Source organism: Pristiophorus japonicus, chromosome 2 (assembly GCF_044704955.1).
Source record: "Pristiophorus japonicus isolate sPriJap1 chromosome 2, sPriJap1.hap1, whole genome shotgun sequence".
Classification (NCBI taxonomy): domain Eukaryota; kingdom Metazoa; phylum Chordata; class Chondrichthyes; family Pristiophoridae; genus Pristiophorus; species Pristiophorus japonicus.
In genome coordinates, this window is record NC_091978.1 from 373,619,311 (window position 1) to 373,640,114 (window position 20,804).

The following is a 20,804-nucleotide window of genomic DNA, read 5'->3' on the forward strand; positions in this document are numbered from 1 at the left end:
TTCCAGCATTTGCAGCTTTATCCCAAAATATTAGCCAGGATATGGAATATTGTAAAAGTGCTGAAGAATTGAAGATTTTCAAAAATCCAAGAGAATGTCCTTTGATGCACAAACAACTGCTCCATGAATACAAATCAGTACATTATTGCAGTATTCTAAACTGAGCTCTAGGTTTATAATCATTTTCTGGAAAAAAAAACTTGAGTTATTTCAAATGAAAGGCTTAATGAACTGTACTGTATTTGCATCAAATGATAAGTATTTAGGAATTCAACATAGTTTGAGTCACACATAAATATGTTGCAAATAGGGATAGTGAGCAGTAAGACTCCTTCCCAAATGATCCAGTGATATTTTTAGAATTCTACAATTCTTATCATAGACCCATTTCTGAAGTATTTAAGAGGCTTATCTGCACGTGGACATACAGTCGTTCGACACTATCTCACCAGGTTGGGCTCTGGGCACTTTGCTTCTTGCTTCAGTGGCCCAATGAATCCATATGCATCACCACTTTCCCTTGCCTTCCTGCACTTGGTCTCACCTTGAACAACTTCTCCTTTAATTCCACTCATTTCCTCCAGATAAAAGGCATTGATACAGGAACCATCACCAGTTCCAGCTATGCCCAGCTTTTTGTCGGATATATGGGACACTCTTTGTTCCAATCCTACTCGGGGCCTTTCTCTGACAATTTTGCTGATGCTTTCTGACCTGGACACCATCACTTACTGCACTTCCAACCTCCCCACTCCCCGTCACCATTACATGGCCTATCTCGCTTCCCTTTCTGGTCTTCACTGGGGTACAGGTCACGTAGTGTTTATGGCACTGAACAAATCCTATCAAGTTATGCAATTTAATTCAATAAACCTGTTAATTTGTGAGTTGGCATCAGAATAAAATGACCATGAAAGTAAAAACTGAACTGCTTCACTAATGTCCCTCAGGGAAGGGATCCTGCTATCCTTAACCTGTCTGGCCTCAATGTGACTACAGACCCACATGATGCGTTTGACTCTTAATGCCCTCCGAAGTGGCTTAGCAAGGGACTTGGTTGTAAACACAATCGCTAGCAGGCGGCTCACCACCATCTTCTCAGGGTAACTCGGGATGAGAAATAAAGCAGCTTTACCAGCATCATCCATATCTTGAGTATATAAACTATTACAATTGCACCATCTTCTGCAACTACCTGGCTTATGTTTCCTCCCACCCTGCTTTCTCCTCATTTTTCCAACTCCAATGCATTTGCTCTGATGACTCGATTTTCCTTGCCAAAACTTCTGAAATGTGCTCTCTTTTCTCTGTGATATCCATGTTCACTGTTCCACTCCCCCTACTTCCAGATCTTGTTCCCCAGCCACTTCCCATACAACTGCAGGAAATGGAACATGTGACCAACTAGTGCCTCCCACACTACTGTCCAGATCACCAAACACTCCAATTTCAAACAGTGATTCCTGTGTACTTGCTTCAAACAGTAGTTACTGCTTATGGTGCGATCTCCTCCACACTGGAGAGACCAAATGCAGTTTAGATAACTGCTTTGCTCTGTTCTATCTGCATTAGCGTCCTCAACTAGGCCAATATCCCCAGCATTGAAGCACTGACCATACTTGATCAGCTCCACTGGGCAGGCCACATTGTTCGCATACCAGACACGAGACTCTCAAAGCAAGCGCTCTACTCAGAGCTCCTTCATGGCAAACGAGCTAAAGGTGGGCAGAGGAAACATTACAAGGACACCCTCAAAGCCTCCTTGATTAAAGTGCAACATCCCCACTGGCACCTGGGAGTCCCTGGCCAAAGACCGCCCTAAGTGGAGGAAATGCATCCGGGAGGCCGCTGAGTACTGAATCTCATCGCTGAGAGTATGCAGAAACCAAGCGCAGGCAGTGGAAGGCGCGTGTGGCAAGATTCCGGGGATGAGGGGGTTGACTTATGAAGAAAGATTGAGTAGGCTGGGCCTCTACTCATTGGAATTCAGAAGAATGAGAGGTGATCTTATCGAAACGTATAAGATTATGAGGGGGCTTGACAAGGTGGATGCAGAGAGGATGTTTCCACTGATGGGGGAGACTAGAACTAGGGGGCATGATCTTAGAATAAGGGGCTGCCTATTTAAAACAGAGATGAGGAGAAATTTCTTCTCTGAGGGTTGTAAATCTGTGGAATTCGCTGCCTCAGAAAGCTGTGGAAGCTGGGACATTGAATAAATTTAAGACAGAAATACACAGTTTCTTAAATGATAAGGGGAGCACAGTATATAAGCAGGCCACCCACGAGGCACCTGCACTTTAGACCTACAATAAAGGAGCTAAGGTCACACTGGCTCATTACACACAGTACTCGGTCTGGCCACTTATTATGAATATAACAACTGGCGATGCGGTAACGAACAACCACGCGAAAATGCAAAGAACAGTCGGCATCCTGGAGAAATTCTCAGAGGGGGACGATTGGGAGACCTTCGTGGAGAGACTCGACCAATACTTCGTAGCCAACGAGCTGGAAGGGGACGAGAACGCGACCAAAAGAACGGCGATTCTCCTAACTGTCTGTGGGGCAACAACCTATGGCCTCATGAAGAATCTCCTGGCCCCGGCTAAACCAACAGAGAAATCCTACGAAGAACTGTGTACACTGGTTCGGGAGCACCTAAATCCTAAGGAAAGTGTTTTGATGGTAAGATATCGGTTCTACACGTGTCAACGATCAAAGGGCCAGGAAGTGGCGAGCTACATCACCAAACTAAGGCGCCTTGCAGTACATTGTGAGTTTGAGGGATTCCTAGAACAAATGCTCAGAGACTTCTTTGTACCGGGCATCGGACATGAGACAATCCTTCACAAACTGTTGACTGTAGAAACTCCGAATCGGAGTAAAGCCATAACGACAGCCCAGGTATTTATGTCCACCAGCGACAACACCAAGCAAATTTCGCAGAACAAAGAAACTTTGGCTAGTACTGTGCATAAAGTACGTCGGTTTTCAGCAGAAATGTACAGGGCAGAACGTACACGCCGGCTGCTGTGGCCCGACCTCAATTGACCCAGAGACCGCCATCATCTGTTAATGTGAGGCAGTTAACACTCTGTTGGCGCTGCTGGAGTGATCATCGGTCCCATCAATGCCGCTTTAAGCACTATGCGTGCAATGGCTGCAGAACAATGGGACACCTCCAACGAATGTGCAGGCGAGCTGAAAACCCTGCAAACCACGTTGCAGAGAAGATCGGTCCACAGTGGATCAGACGGAATTGGAGACTCGTACGGAGGAAGCGGAGGTGTACGGGGTACATACATTCATGACAAAATGCCCACCAATAATGTTGAAAGTTGAACTGAACGGTATTCCAGTGTCTATGGAGCTGGACACAGGGGCAAGCCAGTCCATAATGAGTAAAACGGCCTTCGACAGGCTGTGGGGGAAGAAGGCACACAGGCCCAAGCTCAGCCCCATTCACACCAAACTAAGGACTTATACAAAGGAACTAATCCCTGTAACTGGCAGTGCTGAAGTCAAAGTCTCCTATGATGGAGCAGTACATGAACTCCCGCTGTGGATTGTGCAAGGCGATGGCCCCACATTGTTTGGCAGAAGCTGGCTGGGGAAAATCCGCTGGAACTGGGACGACATCCGAGCACTCTCGTCAGTCGACGACATCGCATGTACCCAGGTTCTAAGTAAATTCCCTTTGTTATTTGAGCCAGGCATTGGAAGCTTCTCGGGGGCGAAAGTGCAGGTCCATTTGGTTCCCGGCACGCGACCCTTCCACCACAAGGCTTGGGCGGTATCGTACATGATGCGTGAAAAAGTGGAAATCGAGCTGGACAGGCTGCAACGTGAAGGCGTTATCGCGCCGGTGGAATTCAATGACTGGGCCAGCCCGATTGTTCCGTTACTCAAGGAGGACAGTACGGTTAGAATTTGTAGGGACTATAAAGTAACGATTAACCGTTTTTCGCTGCAGGACCAGTACCCACTACCCAAAGCAGACGACCTAATTGCGACCCTGGCTGGAGGGAATACGTTCACCAAGCTGGACCTGACCTCGGTCTACCTGCTGGAGGAGCTGGAGGAGTCTCAAAAGGCCTCACCTGCATCAACACGCACAACGGGGTCAAACATGTCACATCTGCGCCGTTGCAGAACGGGCTGTTCAGACCATCAAGCAAAGCTTGAAACGCATGTCGGAAGGCTCCCTGCAGACCTGGTTGTCCCGAGTACTGCTCAGCTACCGTACCAGACCCCATCACTCACGGGGATTTCCCCAGCCGAGCTGCTCATGAAAAGGGCGCTTAAAACATGGCTCTCTCTGGTCCACCCTGATCTACATGATCACGTGGAGGACAAGCGGCATCAACAAATTGTGTACCATGACGGCGCAAACTTGTCACACGATATGGAGATCAATGATCCTGTGTTTGTGCTCAATTATGGACATGGTCCCAAATGGCTCGCTGGCACGGTCACAGCCAAAGAGGGGAGTAGGGTATTTCAGGTCAAACTGACCAATGGACAAACACACAGAAAACACTTAGACCAAATTAAATTGCGGTTCACCAACAGCTACGTACAACCTGAAGAGGACACCACCAACTTTGACCTTCCAACACACACACAAGTGGCAACTGACATCACAGTTGACCACAAAACAGAACTCACCATCCCCAGCAGCCCAATGAGGAACTGACCAACCCAACCACACCAGCATTTGTACCGAGACGATCGACAAGGGAGCGCAAAGCCCCAGATCATCTCACCTTGTAAATAAGTGTATTGTTGACTTCACGGGGGAGTGATATTATGTATTTAACCCCTTGTAACCTGAATCACACATGACCACAGAGGGCCTACCTGTTGGAGTCCCAAGGGATCCCAGCATCCCTTGGGAGCACAGTATATAAGCAGACTACCCACGAGATACCTGCACTCTGGAACTACAATAAAGGAGCTGAGGTCACACTTGCTCATTACACACAGTACTCTGTCTGACCACTTATTACGAGTATAACATGTATGACCTACAGGATGTGCTGCAGCAACTCATCAAGGTTACTTCGACAGCACTTCCCTCCCCTGTGACCTCTTCTGCAACTTAGAAGGACAAGAGCAGTAATGTCATGCGAACACCACCACTTCCCAGTTACACATCATCTTGACATGGACATATATTGCAGTTCCTTCATCGTTGCTGAGTCAGTATCCTGACGTTCCCTTGGGAGCACCATCACCACCAAGACTGCAGCGGTTCAAGAAGGCTAACCACCACCCTCTCCCGGAAACTGGGATCTAGCAATAAATGTGGCCTTGCTAGCATCGTCCAAATCCCTCAAACAAATTAAGCAAAAGTCGCAGGGACGGCATTTTATCTTTCTGGATACGTGCAGCCTTTTAGTCTGAACACTGATTTTAGTAACTTCAAACCTTTGTTATATCCTCCATGTTCTTTACTGGGTGTGTTTGTGACTCAAGGTGAATCTGTCTGTGTCAGAGGGCAGGGAAGTGCAGTGCACTGACATTTGGGGTCATCAGATAACAGTTCTGGTAGTGATCTGAGTGTGAAAGCGTGTTGTTTTTTTCTCCTCTTGGGACTGGCCAGCAATTTCAGTTTTCATTTCAGATTTGCTAAATTTATAACTTGGCTTTTCCATTTTTGCTCACGTTAAAATTTCACCCTACACTATTTAGACATTCCTTTGTCCCTTTATGTCTTTGCATCATCTCACTGATGATGGGTTGTATCAGCTAAGTTTTCCTGTAAAGCACCTTGCATGCCCTGCACTGGGTTTACTCCCTCTATATGATTACTATATCTGTTGATGCTCGCTCTTCTCCCTTTTCTCTCTCAACTTTTTACAGCTTTACTAAAATGTCTGCTTATTTTTCAGTCTCCAACCCTGAAAAACGGTTACACACCCGAAACGTCAATAACTTGTTCTTCTCTTTACAAATACCATCTGACCAGCTGTGTATTTCCCACATTTTCTGTTTTTATTGCAACCAACCTGGTGTTGGTGACATTATGACAAACTACAGCAGCCAACCTGGCATGTTCTGTATTAACCGCCTCTGGTTGGTACTCCAATTAGAAATGCCTTTCCCAAATACTGAAATTTGTTTGTGAACATATTGCCATGCCTGGTTTTCCCCACAAACTTTAAGATGTGAAGCTGATCACATACAATCGAACTTGCCTCCTAAGCACACTCGTTTTTAAACAACCCCTTTGATTAATTGTTGGTCCCTTCATGATAAAAATGGCCCCTCATGTTATAAGAGTACGACTGAAACATTTTAAGAGGAAACGTGGTTAGTACTCAAACTGATCAATGTCCACTGGTTGGTTTCATTCTCACCAATTTTTGCTCGTTTCCAATGCCAGGCAAATGGGAGTGTTTCCCACTCAGTTAAGAAAACATCAGGGGTCATAACGCATGTACGAGATACGGAAGGATAACAGAGGAGGGAATGTGTGATCAACTGGAAGGTGTGTATTGTTCACCAAAGATTAAAGCAAAACTCCATAGTAACAATCATTGAAGGGATATGACCATACAAACATCGGTGTGCCTTTACACAGTACACAAAGTATGTTATTTTTAAAATCTACAATTCACATGACTTGTTACCAGTTTAAATGTTAATATTTGAGTAACTGATAGACTTTATGAATGAATATTGAACAAGTACAATGGTAAATCTGGCTCTGCTGACTTTGAATTCTCTTTTTCCCCCTCTCCCATTAAGTTCAGCACCATTGAGTTTCTGAAAACACTTTTAGTGCAGAAAACCTACTTTAATACAACTCCCAGGAACACCCCTAAAAGAGTTAATAAAATGTCAGCTTTAGTCAGATTTACTGACAGTATACATAGACGCTCATAACATTTAATCAAAAAAATGACAGGGCTGGATTTTACGAACCTCGGTAGGTCTGTGGCGGGAAACGTCGGTGGCAGGTCCTGACCCTGTATCTGTTCTCATCCCGGCCTCTGAAATGAATTTCCCAAGATTGGGCTTGTTAAGCCTGCCCAGCACGTTTGCTGGTCAATTAGAGGAAGCGGGTCTGGTGATGTCATTTGATGACACATCATCAGCCGTTTCCTTAAAGGGACCATGGCCAACTTTCTTTTGACATTTGTGCTGTCACTGTTCTGCAGCACTGAGGTGCTGCAAACATTGACAAGCACTGCACACTTATGGAGGGAGTCACAGCACATAGGCAGATCCTTTTCCCTTCCCATGCGTGGAAGAGATCTCCATAGCAGAGGTGGCACAAACAGGGATGTGGCCAGGAGGATCTGTGTGCAGTGCCGTAAACCTTTCAATGATCTCAGAAGATCACAAAACGTTAGTGCAAAGCCACACTCAACCTCATCCTGCTGTGCCTCTCATCACATCCCCATCACTCTGTCTTCCCTACTCTACCCCTGCACATTCTTACACACACCAACTTACCTTGCACCTCCACCCATTCCTCTCTATCTACATTATCACATCCCCATCTCACCAGCCACCCCTCACACTCATCCTAGTGCAATCATACCAACTAACAACATGCAATGGTATTTTATGCAATGTCCATGTAAAGTTTCAGTTAATGTGGTGTTAAACATTGAAACCTTTACTTTCGACACTTTGCGTTCTTGGACAGATGTGTGTGCACTTTTGGAAATGGCTTAGTGAGTTGCAGTGAATGGTGAGACATAACGGTGCCCCCCCACAATGGTGATGTGTGTGAAAGGAATGGCTTGGGTATTGTAGGAATGTGTTATGGTGTTGGTGTGGATGGTGCCAACCTGGCGCATCATGTGGTAGCCAGGTTATACAGTGCCAAGTGAAGTAAATCTGGCCATGGTGAGGTCATCCCGGGTGCTGATGCCCTGTGTCCTTTGCAGCATCAGCTGATTGCGGAGAAGGTTGGTGGTGTTGTTGGTGCTGCTGGTGTACCTGGTGATGTTGGTATTGGAGCTGATCGTGGTGGGATTCTGAGGACCAAGGTGAGTGAGAGTTTCAAGGGCACCCATGCTGATGGAATAGATGGCAGCTGAAGCAGAGATGACAGAAGCGATTAATCAATGGTGGGAGAGGTAATGGGGTCAGACTGGATGGAGACTTGTGTAAAGACTTGCGGACAGACCTGACATTTAGTAAAGGCGTGTGGCAGAGGGTTCACAGCGGGGACCCGACCCACTGGACAGTAAATGAATGTTCCTACCCGACCTGCCACTGGTCATCCTGCTGACCCCCCGCAAAATACAGCCCATAATGTTTTCAACTACAGTCTAATTAATTTGAAGTTGCTCAATTCAAATGAAATAATTTGAATTGAAATTGTGTGAAATTAAACTGAAAAAGTTCCTCCTGTTCTGTTTTATTAAAATGTGTACTACTGGATAATTCAGTTTTTCCCTGAATAAAAAAGTACTTTGACTTAGTTTTAAAGTAACATCATGGGCCCAAGTTTTCACATGATTTGCGCCTGATTTTTAGGAGCAACTGGTGGAGAACGGACTATCTTAGAAATCGCAATTCTCCACATTTTTTTTTCTGCAGTTCTAGTCAGGTAGAACAGTTCTACTTTGGAACAGAATTTTTTCTTCAAAAGGGGGCGTGTCCGGCCACTGACGCCTGATTTGAAAGTTTCCACAGTGAAAACGGACTCCAAACTAAAGTAGAATGGAGCAAGTGAAGATTTTTGTAGAACTGAAAAAACCTGTTCTACACATTAAAAAATCAGGCGCAGGTTACAAATTAGGCGTCCAGAACGAGGTGGGGGGTGAAGGGAAGTCATTAAATTCTATAATAAATCCTTATTTATACTTATACAAATATTATATAAATAAATCCAACCTGAATAAACATTTATAAACAAAGAAAAGATTAAATAAACCATCTTCCTACCTGTGTGAAAGTGCTTCAGCCAGGGAGAATTCTGCAGCCGTTCGTGCCGCTGAGCGGGGGGGGGGGGGAGGGAGGAGAAAGCCATTCGTGCCGCTGAGCGGGAGGGGGGGGGAGAAAGCCGTTCGTGCCGCTGAGCGGGGGGGGGGGGAGCCATTCGTGCCGCTGAGCGGGAGGGGGGGGGGAGAAAGCCGTTCGTGCCGCTGAGCGGGGGAGGGGGGGAGGGAGGAGAAAGCCATTCGTGCCGCTGAGCGGGAGGGGGGGGGAGAAAGCCGTTCGTGCCGCTGAGCGGGGGGGGGGGGAGCCATTCGTGCCGCTGAGCGGGAGGGGAGGGGGGGGGGGAGGAGAAAGCGGTTTGTTGCCGCGGAGGGGAGGGAGGGGAAGGAGACAGCGGCTTGTTGCCGTGGAGAGAGGGGAAGGAGAGAGCCGTTTGTTGCCGTGGAGGGTGGGGAGGGGAAGGAGACAGTGAGAAGGGTAGCCTCAGTGCTGATGGCAATGTGATTTTATTAAAAAATGTTCAAAAATTAAACAGCTACAAAGAACTACAAAAATGGCCGAGTGCCAATGTTTTTTTTCACACTGAGCATGCCCGAACGCTCCAACGCGCACGCGCAGCGTTGCCGGCAGGAAAAAAACTAATTTAAATAGTACCCGGCCCCTCCCACTTACAAAATCGGCGCGAGTGTAGGCTCCGCCCCCCTGGGCGCTGCGCCAAACAGACAAGGAGCTGCAAAGCGCTCGAGAATAGCGCGTTTTTTTTCTGGCGCCAGCTCGGAGGGGCGCCCGTTTTTTATCCTGTGGAAACTTGGGCCCTAAATACTGGTATTTTGCTACTGTAAGCAGAAAGGCATTGCACTTTATAGAGGTGAATGAATTGCACACAATGGCTGCGAGATGGTGGTAGATTTTTCTACATGTAACAAACGCACTCTGCAAAAAACCCACACTTTACTGTGTTTATTCACTCAGTCTCAATTTTCAATTTCATTTAGAAATATTTGAAATAGCTGATCTTAGAATGGCCTCAGTCAAAGAGAAGTCAAACATTGGCTTGTGATCACTATTCGCAAATCCTGGCTGGATGTGTTGCCTGTGTGGGAAGTGGGTATGAAAGAAAGATTACCCCCTGCCTCTGCTCACAATCAAATAGTCAATTGGATGAGATATAAGAATAATGGAAGGCTATTGGTTCATTTAACTTACCCTTCCAAACTTTCAGAACCAATAGTCCACACTTTCCTTTCTCAATAAGAATTAAAATCCTGCCCCTAGATTTCTGTTCTACCACCCCTGTTGGTAATCAGTTCCACAATTCTACCATCCTCTTACTAAATTTCACTAAATTTCTTACACATAGAAACATAGAAAATAGGTGCAGGAGTAGGTCATTCGGCCCTTCGAGCCTGCACCGCAATTCAATGGGTTCATGGCTGAACATGCAACTTCAGTACCCCATTCCTGCTTTCTCGCCATACCCCTTGATCCCCCTAGTAGTAAGGACTACATCTAACTCCTTTTTGAATATATTTAGTGAATTGGCCTCAACTACTTTCTGTGGTAGAGAATTCCACAGGTTCACCACTCTCTGGGTGAAGAAGTTTCTCCTCATCTCGGTCCTAAATGGCTTACCCCTTATCCTTAGACTGTGACCCCTGGTTCTGGACTTCCCCAACATTGGGAACATTCTTCCTGTATCTAACCTGTCTAAACCCGTCAGAATTTTAAACGTTTCTATGAGATCCCCTCTCATTCTTCTGAACTCCAGTGAATACAAGCCCAGTTGATCCAGTCTTTCTTGATATGTCAGTCCCGCCATCCCGGGAATCAGTCTGGTGAACCTTCGCTGCACTCCCTCAATAGCAAGAACTTCCTTCCTCAAGTTAGGAGACCAAAACTGTACACAATACTCCAGGTGTGGCCTCACCCAGGCCCTGTACAACTGTAGTAACACCTCCCTGCCCCTGTACTCAAATCCCCTCGCTATGAAGGCCAACATGCCATTTGCTTTCTTAACCGCCTGCTGTACCTGCATGCCAACCTTCAATGACTGATGTACCATGACACCCAGGTCTCGTTGCACCTCCCCTTTTCCTAATCTGTCACCATTCAGGTATTCGTCTGTCTCTCTGTTTTTACCACCAAACCTCACATTTATCCACATTATACTTCATCTGCCATGCATTTGCCCACTCACCGAACCTATCGAAGTCACTCTGCAGCCTCATAGCATCCTCCTCGCAGCTCATACTGCCACTCAACTTAGTGTCATCCGCAAATTTGGAGATACTACATTTAATTCCCTCGTCTAAATCATTAATGCAAAATGTAAACAGCTGGGGCCCCAGCACAGAACCTTGCAGTACCCCACTAGTCACTGCCTGCCATTCTGAAAAGTACCCATTTACTCCTACTCTTAGCTTCCTGTCTGCCATGTCAGCACACTACCCCCAATCCCATGTGCTTTAATTTTGCACACTAATCTCTTGTGTGGGACCTTGTCGAAAGCCTTCTGAAAGTCCAAATACACCACATCAACTGGTTCTCCCTTGTCTACTCTACTGGAAACATCCTCAAAAAATTCCAGAAGATTTGTCAGGCATGATTTCCCTTTCACAAATCCATGCTGACTTGGACCTATCATGTCACCTCTTTCCAAATGCACTGCTATGACATCCTTAATAATTGATTCCATCATTTTACCCACTACCGATGTCAGGCTGGCCGGTCTATAATTCCTGTTTTCTCTCTCCCTCCTTTTTTAAAAAGTGGGGTTACATTGGCTACCCTCCACTCTATAGGAACTGATCCAGAGTCTATGGAATGTTGGAAAATGACTGTCAATGCATCCGCTATTTCCAAGACCACCTCCTTAAGTACTCTGGGATGCAGTCCATCAGGCCCTGGGGATTTATCGGCCTTTAATCCCATCAATTTCCCCAACACAATTTCCCGACTGATAAGGATTTTGCTCAGTTCTTCCTTCTTACTAGACCCTCTGACCCCTCTTATATCCGGAAGGTTGTTTGTGACTTCCTTAGTGAATACCGAACCAAAGTACTTGTTCAATTGGTCTGCCATTTCTTTGTTCCCAGTTATGACTTCCCCTGATTCTGACTGCAGGGGACCTATGTTTGTCTTTACTAACCTTTTTCTCTTTACATATCAACTCTCAACTTTAAACTGTGTCCTCTAGACCTCAAATCCCATGCCAAGCAAAATAACTTGCTTGGATTGAAATTGTCTATATCCATGCCAAAATCTTAAAAACCTCTTTAAAGACCCTCTCCAACTAACTCCCATTCAGTCTATGTCAGAAATGAAAATTTAGACAACTGTACCCATTAGCTGTCATAATTTTTTTCTCACATTATGAAGGGCAAAGTTGGTGTATGTGTGCCACTTCATGTATTGCAGTATTTGCTGTGCATCATTTTCTGTTGTACAAACAATTATCATCGGAGCATGAAGACTATTATCCTGTAAAAAACTCAGCTGGAAAAATTAAAATTGATAACAGCAGGATTCTGTAATATGAAGCCAATGTGTAACTGCAAACGGAATTCTATTCCAGTTACTGAAACTATTGTCAATGGTTAATGCAGGATATTCACACTTCAGTACATATATCTTTACAGAGATTTGATAAGTTTTATTTTCCTTCATGAAATCTCTTTACTCCCCGCAGGATTGTATCCTTGCTGTAGCCTAGCTCAATGGTCACCAGTCATCCCCTGGCACCTTGTCGAAGTGACCATTATTATTATGTGAACAGTCAGAGTAAGTGACAGTACACTATCTGACAGCAATGAGCATCACAGCTGAGCCCAATCATGTCTTGCCCTTGTAGCAGTCCAGCAGGACTTGGGGTGGGGTTTTGGAGAATTGGGACTTTCTGAGATCTGGCAGTATTGGTGGAAGCAGGGCCTAATACTTTAATGAGATTGGGGGGAGGGGCGGGCGCACAGAAGAATGCGATACAAATTACTGTTGGCCCTTGTTGAACCTTCACTTTCCCCAGCCGGTTCCTATCTTTCTGTTCTTGCCTCCAAGCATATAAGTTTAAAGTTTCTGTTTGTTAAAATTAATGGATAGAAAATCATGGGTTGACGGTGCGCAATTTCCTGATGTGTGCTCCTCGTTGGCTATTAATGAATTTGCTACCGTTTATATCTTTTAATATATTTAGACAAAAACAAAAATTACTCCATAAAACACAAATGTGTCATTTATGCAGTTTCTATAGATGAAATTATTAAGTTTCAAAAATAGTTCAGGAGAGATTTTTTTAACTGACTATACAAAATCAAAAGCAATGATTTGCTGATGAAAATCTAATCTATAAACAACATTTTCTTTTCTAACCATCAACAAAAAGCCCACAAGTTGCGGTTGTTATTCCCACTGCTGTTTCTCACATGATGACAGCAGTGCGTTGTCATACATTCCACATTTGTTTTTCCACGAGTTCAGAATAGAAAAGCAAAATTATAGTATATTTATATATTTTACCATTTGCCTGAAGTAACAGCTTTGAGAATTCAACCTTCAGGTTCCAACTCTCAAGTCCTCACAAGAAGAAGGGACAAATCTTTCTCCCTCTCGACTCCCATTGATGCACTCGCTGCACATGCCCAAAATGCACAGATGTTCTCGAAAGCTGTGTGTCAACTGTTGTGGGCAAACAGTATCGCAGCACAGGCCTTTAAAACAGGCAGAGGCTGAGGCCTCAAGTATAAATGTTAATGAAGGCATTAAAAGATTGCTGCAGAAGATAAAGGTACGCGGAGTCAGAGGAAATATATTAGCATGGATAGAGAATTGGCTGGCTAACAGAAAGCAGAGAGTCGGGATAAATGGGTCCTTTTCGGGTTGGAAATCGGTGGTTAGTGGTGTGCCACAGGGATGGTGCTGGGACCACAACTGTTTACAATATACATAGATGACCTGGAAGAGGGGACAGAGTGTAGTGTTACAAAATTTGCAGATGACACAAAGATTAGTGGGAAAGCGGGTTGTGTAGAGGACACAGAAAGGCTGCAAAGAGATTTAGATAGGTTAAGCGAATGGGCTAAGGTTTGGCAGATGGAATACAATGTCGGAAAATGTGAGGTCATCCACCTTGGAAAAAAAAACAGTAAAAGGGAATATTATTTGAATGGGGAGAAATTACAACATGCTGCGGTGCAGAGGGACCTGGGGGTCCTTGTGCATGAATCCCAAAAAGTTAGTTTGCAGGTGCAGCAGGTAATCAGGAAGGTGAATGGAATGTTGGCCTTCATTGCGAGAGGGATGGAGTACAAAAGCAGGGAGGTCCTTCTGCAACTGTATAGGGTATTGGTGAGGCCGCACCTGGAGTACTGTGTGCAGTTTTGGTCACCTTACTTAAGGAAGGATATACTAGCTTTGGAGGGGGCACAGAGACGATTCACGAGGCTGATTCCGGAGATGAGGGGGTTACCTTATGATGATAGATTGAGTAGACTGGGTCTTTACTCCTTGGAGTTCAGAAGGATGAGGGGTGATCTTAGAGAAACATTTAAAATAATGAAAGGGATAGACAAGATAGAGGCAGTGAGGTTGTTTCCACTGGTCAGGGAGACTAGAACTAGGGGGCACAGCCTCAAAATACGGGGCAGCCAATTTAATACTGAGTTGAGAAGGAATTTCTTCTCCCAGAGGGTTGTGAATCTGTGGAATTCTCTGCCCAAGGAAGCAGTTGAGGCTAGCTCATTGAATGTATTCAAGTCACAGATAGATAGATTTTTAACCAATAAGGGAATTAAGGGTTATGGGGAGCGGGCGGGTAAGTGGAGCTGAGTCCACGGCCAGATCAGCCATGATCTTGTTGAATGGCAGAGCAGGCTTGAGGGGCTAGATGGCCTACTCTGTTCCTAATTCTTATGTTCTTATGTTAAAAGATACATGGGACAATTTCACTCAATGGGTAGATTTAATCACATTATTGTGACATGTAACTTTTTTGAACGGAATGCCTCCTGCCAACGAACTGGAAGCTGCACAGAAACATTCTGCGCATAACGATCAGCTCCCAAAGTTTAAAAATAACGTTCACCACAACAGACAGAGGATCAGAGGGGTGCTCCAGCTTCCCAACATTTTTCCTGACAGACCGATCTCTCCCGGCATTTCCCCTGACGAACTGGCAGCGCGCACGTGCAGTCCACTTCCAGGTCTTTGGCAGCAGTCGCGTCCTTTTTTGAATTAATTTTTTTATAAACTACCCACCAATGTGGACCCTGGGACTCTCACCGATGCTCGCAAACCAAAAAATTCCTTCTTGCACTGCAGCCCCGTACCCCCGCCTCCCCACTACATGTGATTCAGATTGTGACACAGTATCTCCCCTCAAGAATCCAGATATAGACTCCCGTCAGCCTTGCACACAGAGCGTTCACATCTTGGGGTGTTCAGCAGGTTCTCTCAATCCTCCTAGACCTCAGGAGCACCGCCAATGTGCTATAACACATTCTGGAACACTCCTTACTGATGTCAGAGCTTGGGAGCTCTACAATGCTCCCAGACCCAGTCATACCATTCCAAAGGACTGCCACAACTAGGAACCTTCCCTCCATACTGTCAGACCTCTCCCCCTTACAGAGGTCCCATCCCTGTCCTTATACATACTATGGCCCTCTCTATTTTCCCAACTCTACTAGCCTCCCTAATGGTGCATCAGTGCTGCCAAACCCCAGTATCTCCCCTTGCAGTGCTCCAAGACCTCAGAAATCGCTCTGTAAACTAAAGCGCTCATTCCACTCCTTCTCCAGGACTACCAAACCTTAGATTCTTCCTCCTCTGGATTATATTCAGATACCACAGAACCACCTCCGTTGGTACCAAATCTCAAAATGCCAAGTAATTGTTGCTAAAGCCCACAGCTCTCCCCACCTCTCCTGCTAAACTCTAAAAACCTACCTCGGCTTGATGTTGCTTACCATCTTTCTATATACCCTGGGCTTTAAAAAAAAAGCTAGGATAAAAATTAAATACATAAGTAAAGAAATGTGTAATAATCATGGCTATTGATTTGTGGTTTTCATTGAAATGTCAAGGACACTCGTAAAAATTCCCAGAGTACCATGTAATAATAAAGGCACAATTTGACTTCTTCACTCACCATAACACAGCGAACACCGGAACAGGAGTGGACAATTGAGTCCCTCCAGCTTGCTCCACCATTCAATGAGATTATTGCTGATCTGTGACCTAACTCCACATACTCACCTTTGCCCCATATCTCTTAATACCTTTGGTTAATAGAAATCTATCAATCTCTGATTTAAAATTAACAAGTGATCCAGCATCAATTGCCATTTGTGGAAGAAAGTTCCAAACTTCTACCACCCTTTGTGTGTAGAAGTGTTTCCCAACTTCACTCCTGAAAGGTCTGGCTCTAATTTTTAAACTAGTCCTAGACTCCCCAACCAGCGGGAATAGTTTCTCTCTATCTACCCTATTTATTCCCCTTCATATCTTGAGAACCTCTGACAATATATTCTGCATTATACAACAAACAATAAAACAGCGTATCCTCTGACAGTGAACATAGCTAAATCGAAGGCATATTTCTCAGTTGATACTCAAAATATGAGCATATCGCACACTACACAATAGCATTAAACTACACCATATATAATCCCTAAAGGAAAAAAAATCCCAAAGAAAACCAGCTACTTCAACAAGCTTTCTTAAAAAAATACAATTTTCACGTATTTCATCTTGTTATTCACTCAAGGGAGTGAATGCAAAATGTTTCTCACCTGCCAAATACTGTAACTAGTTCCAAGTCTAGTCGGAAGCAAACCTTTAGTCCTTGCTGAGTTACAGTACTGAATGCAGCAGTATGCCACTATATAGTACATTGTCAGTGCCCCACCCTGGAACTTGAAGGCCAGTGCGATGAGGCTGACTAGGTTGGAGCCAATGCAGAGTATAAGGGCTGATAAAGCACATTGGATTCAATTTGCACTTATGTGTCACTACATCAACATTAAGTTTCCAGGGACAACTATTTGCCTACAGGAATATCTACTAGTAATTATTTCATAAACTTTGATAGTTATATCACGTCACTGACATTAAGCAATAACTGTAGTATACAATTACAATTGTGCTGCATGTTAGTGCAACAGAGTAGCACTATGATAGGCAAATGGAAGCTATTGAGTGGGCTCTGGAAGATCTGAGCTACAGGCTCCCCATACTAGAACAGTGACTACACTGCAAATCATCATCATAGGCAGTCCAAAAAAGGAATGCGTTCAGAGGTGTTTCAATGAAGGACCTAATATTCCAGATCCCGAACTACATGTTGAAGGGTGGAAGATGCCTGTGCGTGGATTTTTTTAACGTGTGGTGGCCGTTGCATACCAGCCACCACACGGGCTTGACAGAGCTAGGTCTTGGTCCAGTGGCAAGGATTACCCAGGACTAACTGGAGACCAGCTCTGCTGCACAGACCGAGGGCGCGCACATATCGCAGTGTGGGCTGGCCCATGCTGCCCCTGGACCCTCGCCTCTTCTGGGCCCCAAATTCACGCCTCTCCCGGGCCCCAGTCACTTCCCTCTATGGACTCTTGCCACTCCTTCGCCCCCTCTGCTGTGCCTGCTTCGCAGCCGTCGCCCTCCTGCAGCAGCACGCACTGCTCCCTGCAGTGGTTTGCCGCCGCATGCTGCTCCCTGTAATGGCCCCGGCCTGCTGATGGTCTTGCAGGCCGGGACCGCGCCTGTACTTTATTGATGATGAAGTGCTTTGGGACGTCCTGAGGTGATGAAAAATGCTATACATCGTATTTTCAGTCATTATTACCTGACTAATGTTGAGCATACATCACGTGTGTATATAATGGGTATCCAACATTGCTAGGTAGCAAGGTAAAAGCAACATAGAATTAAAGTTATTCTAAAAGGATGCGTAGAAGACTAATTTCCCGTGTGATTTGGGCACTGTTTTGTTATTTGCTGCTGGAACTGCTTGCCATGCACCTTTGTGCCTTCTGCTGTGCGGCTCCCAGTTCTCGCACCTCCAATACTGTTGTTAGCAGCAGTGAATGCTCCCTTTCTTGAGAGATATTACCATGCCTTCATTTTAAGTGCACCATTTTATCCTGAAAGTTCAGTCTGTGAGGTTCCTGGGAGATTAGATCTATAGCCATTATTGAGGGCACAAGCTGAGTGTTACTCTTCCACCAGAGTCATCAACGCATACGAGTAGAATTCTGAAGGCTCAGAAGTAGTACTAAATGTGCCAAGGGTGCCCTGTAATATATCTACATCGAGCCAGGGTCTCGACGATGGTGGTGCTGTGCTGTGTGCTGCACAACTTTGCTGTACAAAGCAGTCTCCTCATGGAGATCCCGAAGAGGGAAGGCATTCAAAGACAGCAGAGAGATTGGCCAGAGGTATAGCCTGAAGAGGATGTGGAGGACAATTTGTTGGTGGCTGTAAGAGACAATTACGCCAATCTAGTACAGGAAGACCTTCGCTTGTCATCTGGCTATTTACATGAACAGTCCTGTCCACATCCTCTCCCTTCCCCCATCAGAAATATTCCATTATCTACAGTTATGTCTCTGTGCGCTTCAATTCATTGCTCCCTTCATTACAGCCATTCAAACGTTGTCAATAGCAATATCTGCATGCATCGCAACTTTTGTACAACCAGAATTTTGATTAAAACCCCTAATGTGTATGTGTCTATTTCTTTTCAACGTAATTCCATTTAATGCAAATGTGAGATATTTGACCTCTTCAATCTAGTGTTCTTCCCCGGTATTACATGAGCGGTAGAAAAGTGTGAGCTGGTTGGCTGCTGCGCTGAAAAAGGAGTCTCTTGGAACTAAGATGGCCTTTGTCTCATGGCAGCTAAGTCTTAAAATAAAAACAGAAAATGCTGGAAACACTCAGCAGGTCAGGCAGCTTCTGTACTAAGTCCTGAGATGGATACGCTGCAGACTGCATCTATTATGCTGCTGCATAGGCAGCCTATCGCTGCCTATTTGTTACCAAGTATGCAGGCATCAGAGGGGGCCGGTGGGGAATCATGCATGAGCTGTCATCTAGAGAGGCAGCAGCTTCATATGGGCCATGGCTTTGCATCGCCACTGATCTGCAGAGGGCCCAGCGGTACCAATCAGATCTGGTACGACCCTGAGATACCTCTCTGCACCCAGCCTCAATTGTGTGAAGGCCTTCACCAATCTGGCACCCAAAACTTCTATGGCAGATTCCTGAGCATCCATGGCAGGCCAAGACTTTCCTCAGGACCTCTGGTGTAGCGTTGACCACTGCACATTGGTGTGGAGCTGCCATACACTCCAGGGTGGACTGTGGTACTGCAAATGCATCTATCATGTTTCCAAAAATGCAGGTAGTGGACTCCTCCATCTGCTGCATATTCCTGGAGGCCCATGTTTGCAGATATAGTTGATGTTCTGCAAGCATTTATCTTTTTAAAAGTGGGATCCAGGAGATCTGTGTCCCAAGGCACTTCAGCAGTGAGATACCATTTCCTGACCCTCCACGCAGCCATGTCTTCCTCATCTTCACCCCTAGCTTCTCCTGTCCACACATGCATGGTGCATCATTCAAAGTACTCCCCTGTGGCTCACCGTCTATTGCCTCTCATGTGAATGGCTTGGCAGGGAGCGGGCGATTACCAGGCAAGTGATAAAATGCTGGCAGAGAGGCCTGGTAGCTGCGGTTCCTCTTCTTCTTCTTATGTCACATCTAGGAAAGGAGAATAAAAAGGTTAGAATGGGTTGCTGAAGTACAGAGTTCACATGCGGTGCTCCGTGATCTAATACACCAACAGGTGTAACTGGAGAAGGTAAGAAAGCAGAATGTCACGGCAAACCTGCAGCTGGCACCCGCTCCAACCCACATGACAGTAGGGAGACCACAATGGGGGTGATGACTGATGACGGGTGCATGAACCAAGAAATAACATATATAAGGGTTTTCAGTGATTACATGCAAACAAGGTAGCAAGTGAAGGAACATTTTCAAACAATGGCTGGGGGTGCAAAAGACTCACACTACTTCCTGAGCATTAAAGGGAACTGTTGAAGCAGTTTAATGGTAAGGGGGAGATGGTTAACATTTTTAAAGATTTGACCTTGGGATGCGCGTGAAGCTGCAAGGCTAACAATTGTCCATTGCTAGCTCCCCAAGTCTTTATTCACTTTGGAAGGCATTAAAAGTGATGCAGTTGAGTTTTCACAGCAACCCGGCAGCTTTCATGGTACTTTTGTCTGATGCTGGGACACAAATTACTAGATTTAGTTAATTAAATTTCTTAGGTTGCCACAGTAGGATTTAAACTGACCACCTCTTGCCAGTCCAATACCACAACCACTACACCACTGTAATACTTGACGCAGTGCATTTTTGGAAGGTGTGGTTGGCGCCTCTGACCTTGTCTGATCTGGTAAGATCATTAGACTTCTCACGCCTACTAGGTTGCTGTGCATAGGGTTGTTCCGAGTTGACTCTCACTGGCCTCGCAGCTCCTTCCATTGGGCATTGAGTGCTTCCTTTGAGACCTTCAATGCTCAGTCCCAAACCTTTTTCTGCCTTGTCTTGGACAGCAGCACTCCAACTGCTACCTCCGAGCAGCAACCTACCTTTCAGCACAACTGCATTACATTGTGTCATTTAACTCCTGTTGGCAATCCTTTAAACTGCTACAGATGTTTAAATCTTGCATCAGTATGCTATTTCCCACCCTTAACTGAGTGAGCTACCAAAGATGTCAACAATGCTAGAAAATTGCTCAGAATATTCTAATTAGGTTGCCCCCAGAAGCTTCAGTGGGGTCAGCGCTGATGCAGTTGGACATAAGGTAACCCTGCCCAATCACAGAGGAGCATCTA

At 45.4% G+C, this 20,804-nt stretch overlaps 1 protein-coding gene across 1 annotated transcript in view; it reads right to left on the bottom strand.

The window, feature by feature from the left end:
* Positions 1–20,804, bottom strand: part of LOC139251091 (sodium/hydrogen exchanger 9B2-like) — a 157,969-nt gene that overhangs the window by 95,269 nt on the left and 41,896 nt on the right. The window contains exon 2 of the mRNA XM_070873154.1: positions 19,542–19,659. Coding sequence (XP_070729255.1) covers positions 19,542–19,558 — 17 coding nt within the window. The 5' untranslated portion in view covers positions 19,559–19,659. The remainder of the gene's footprint in view (positions 1–19,541; positions 19,660–20,804) is intronic.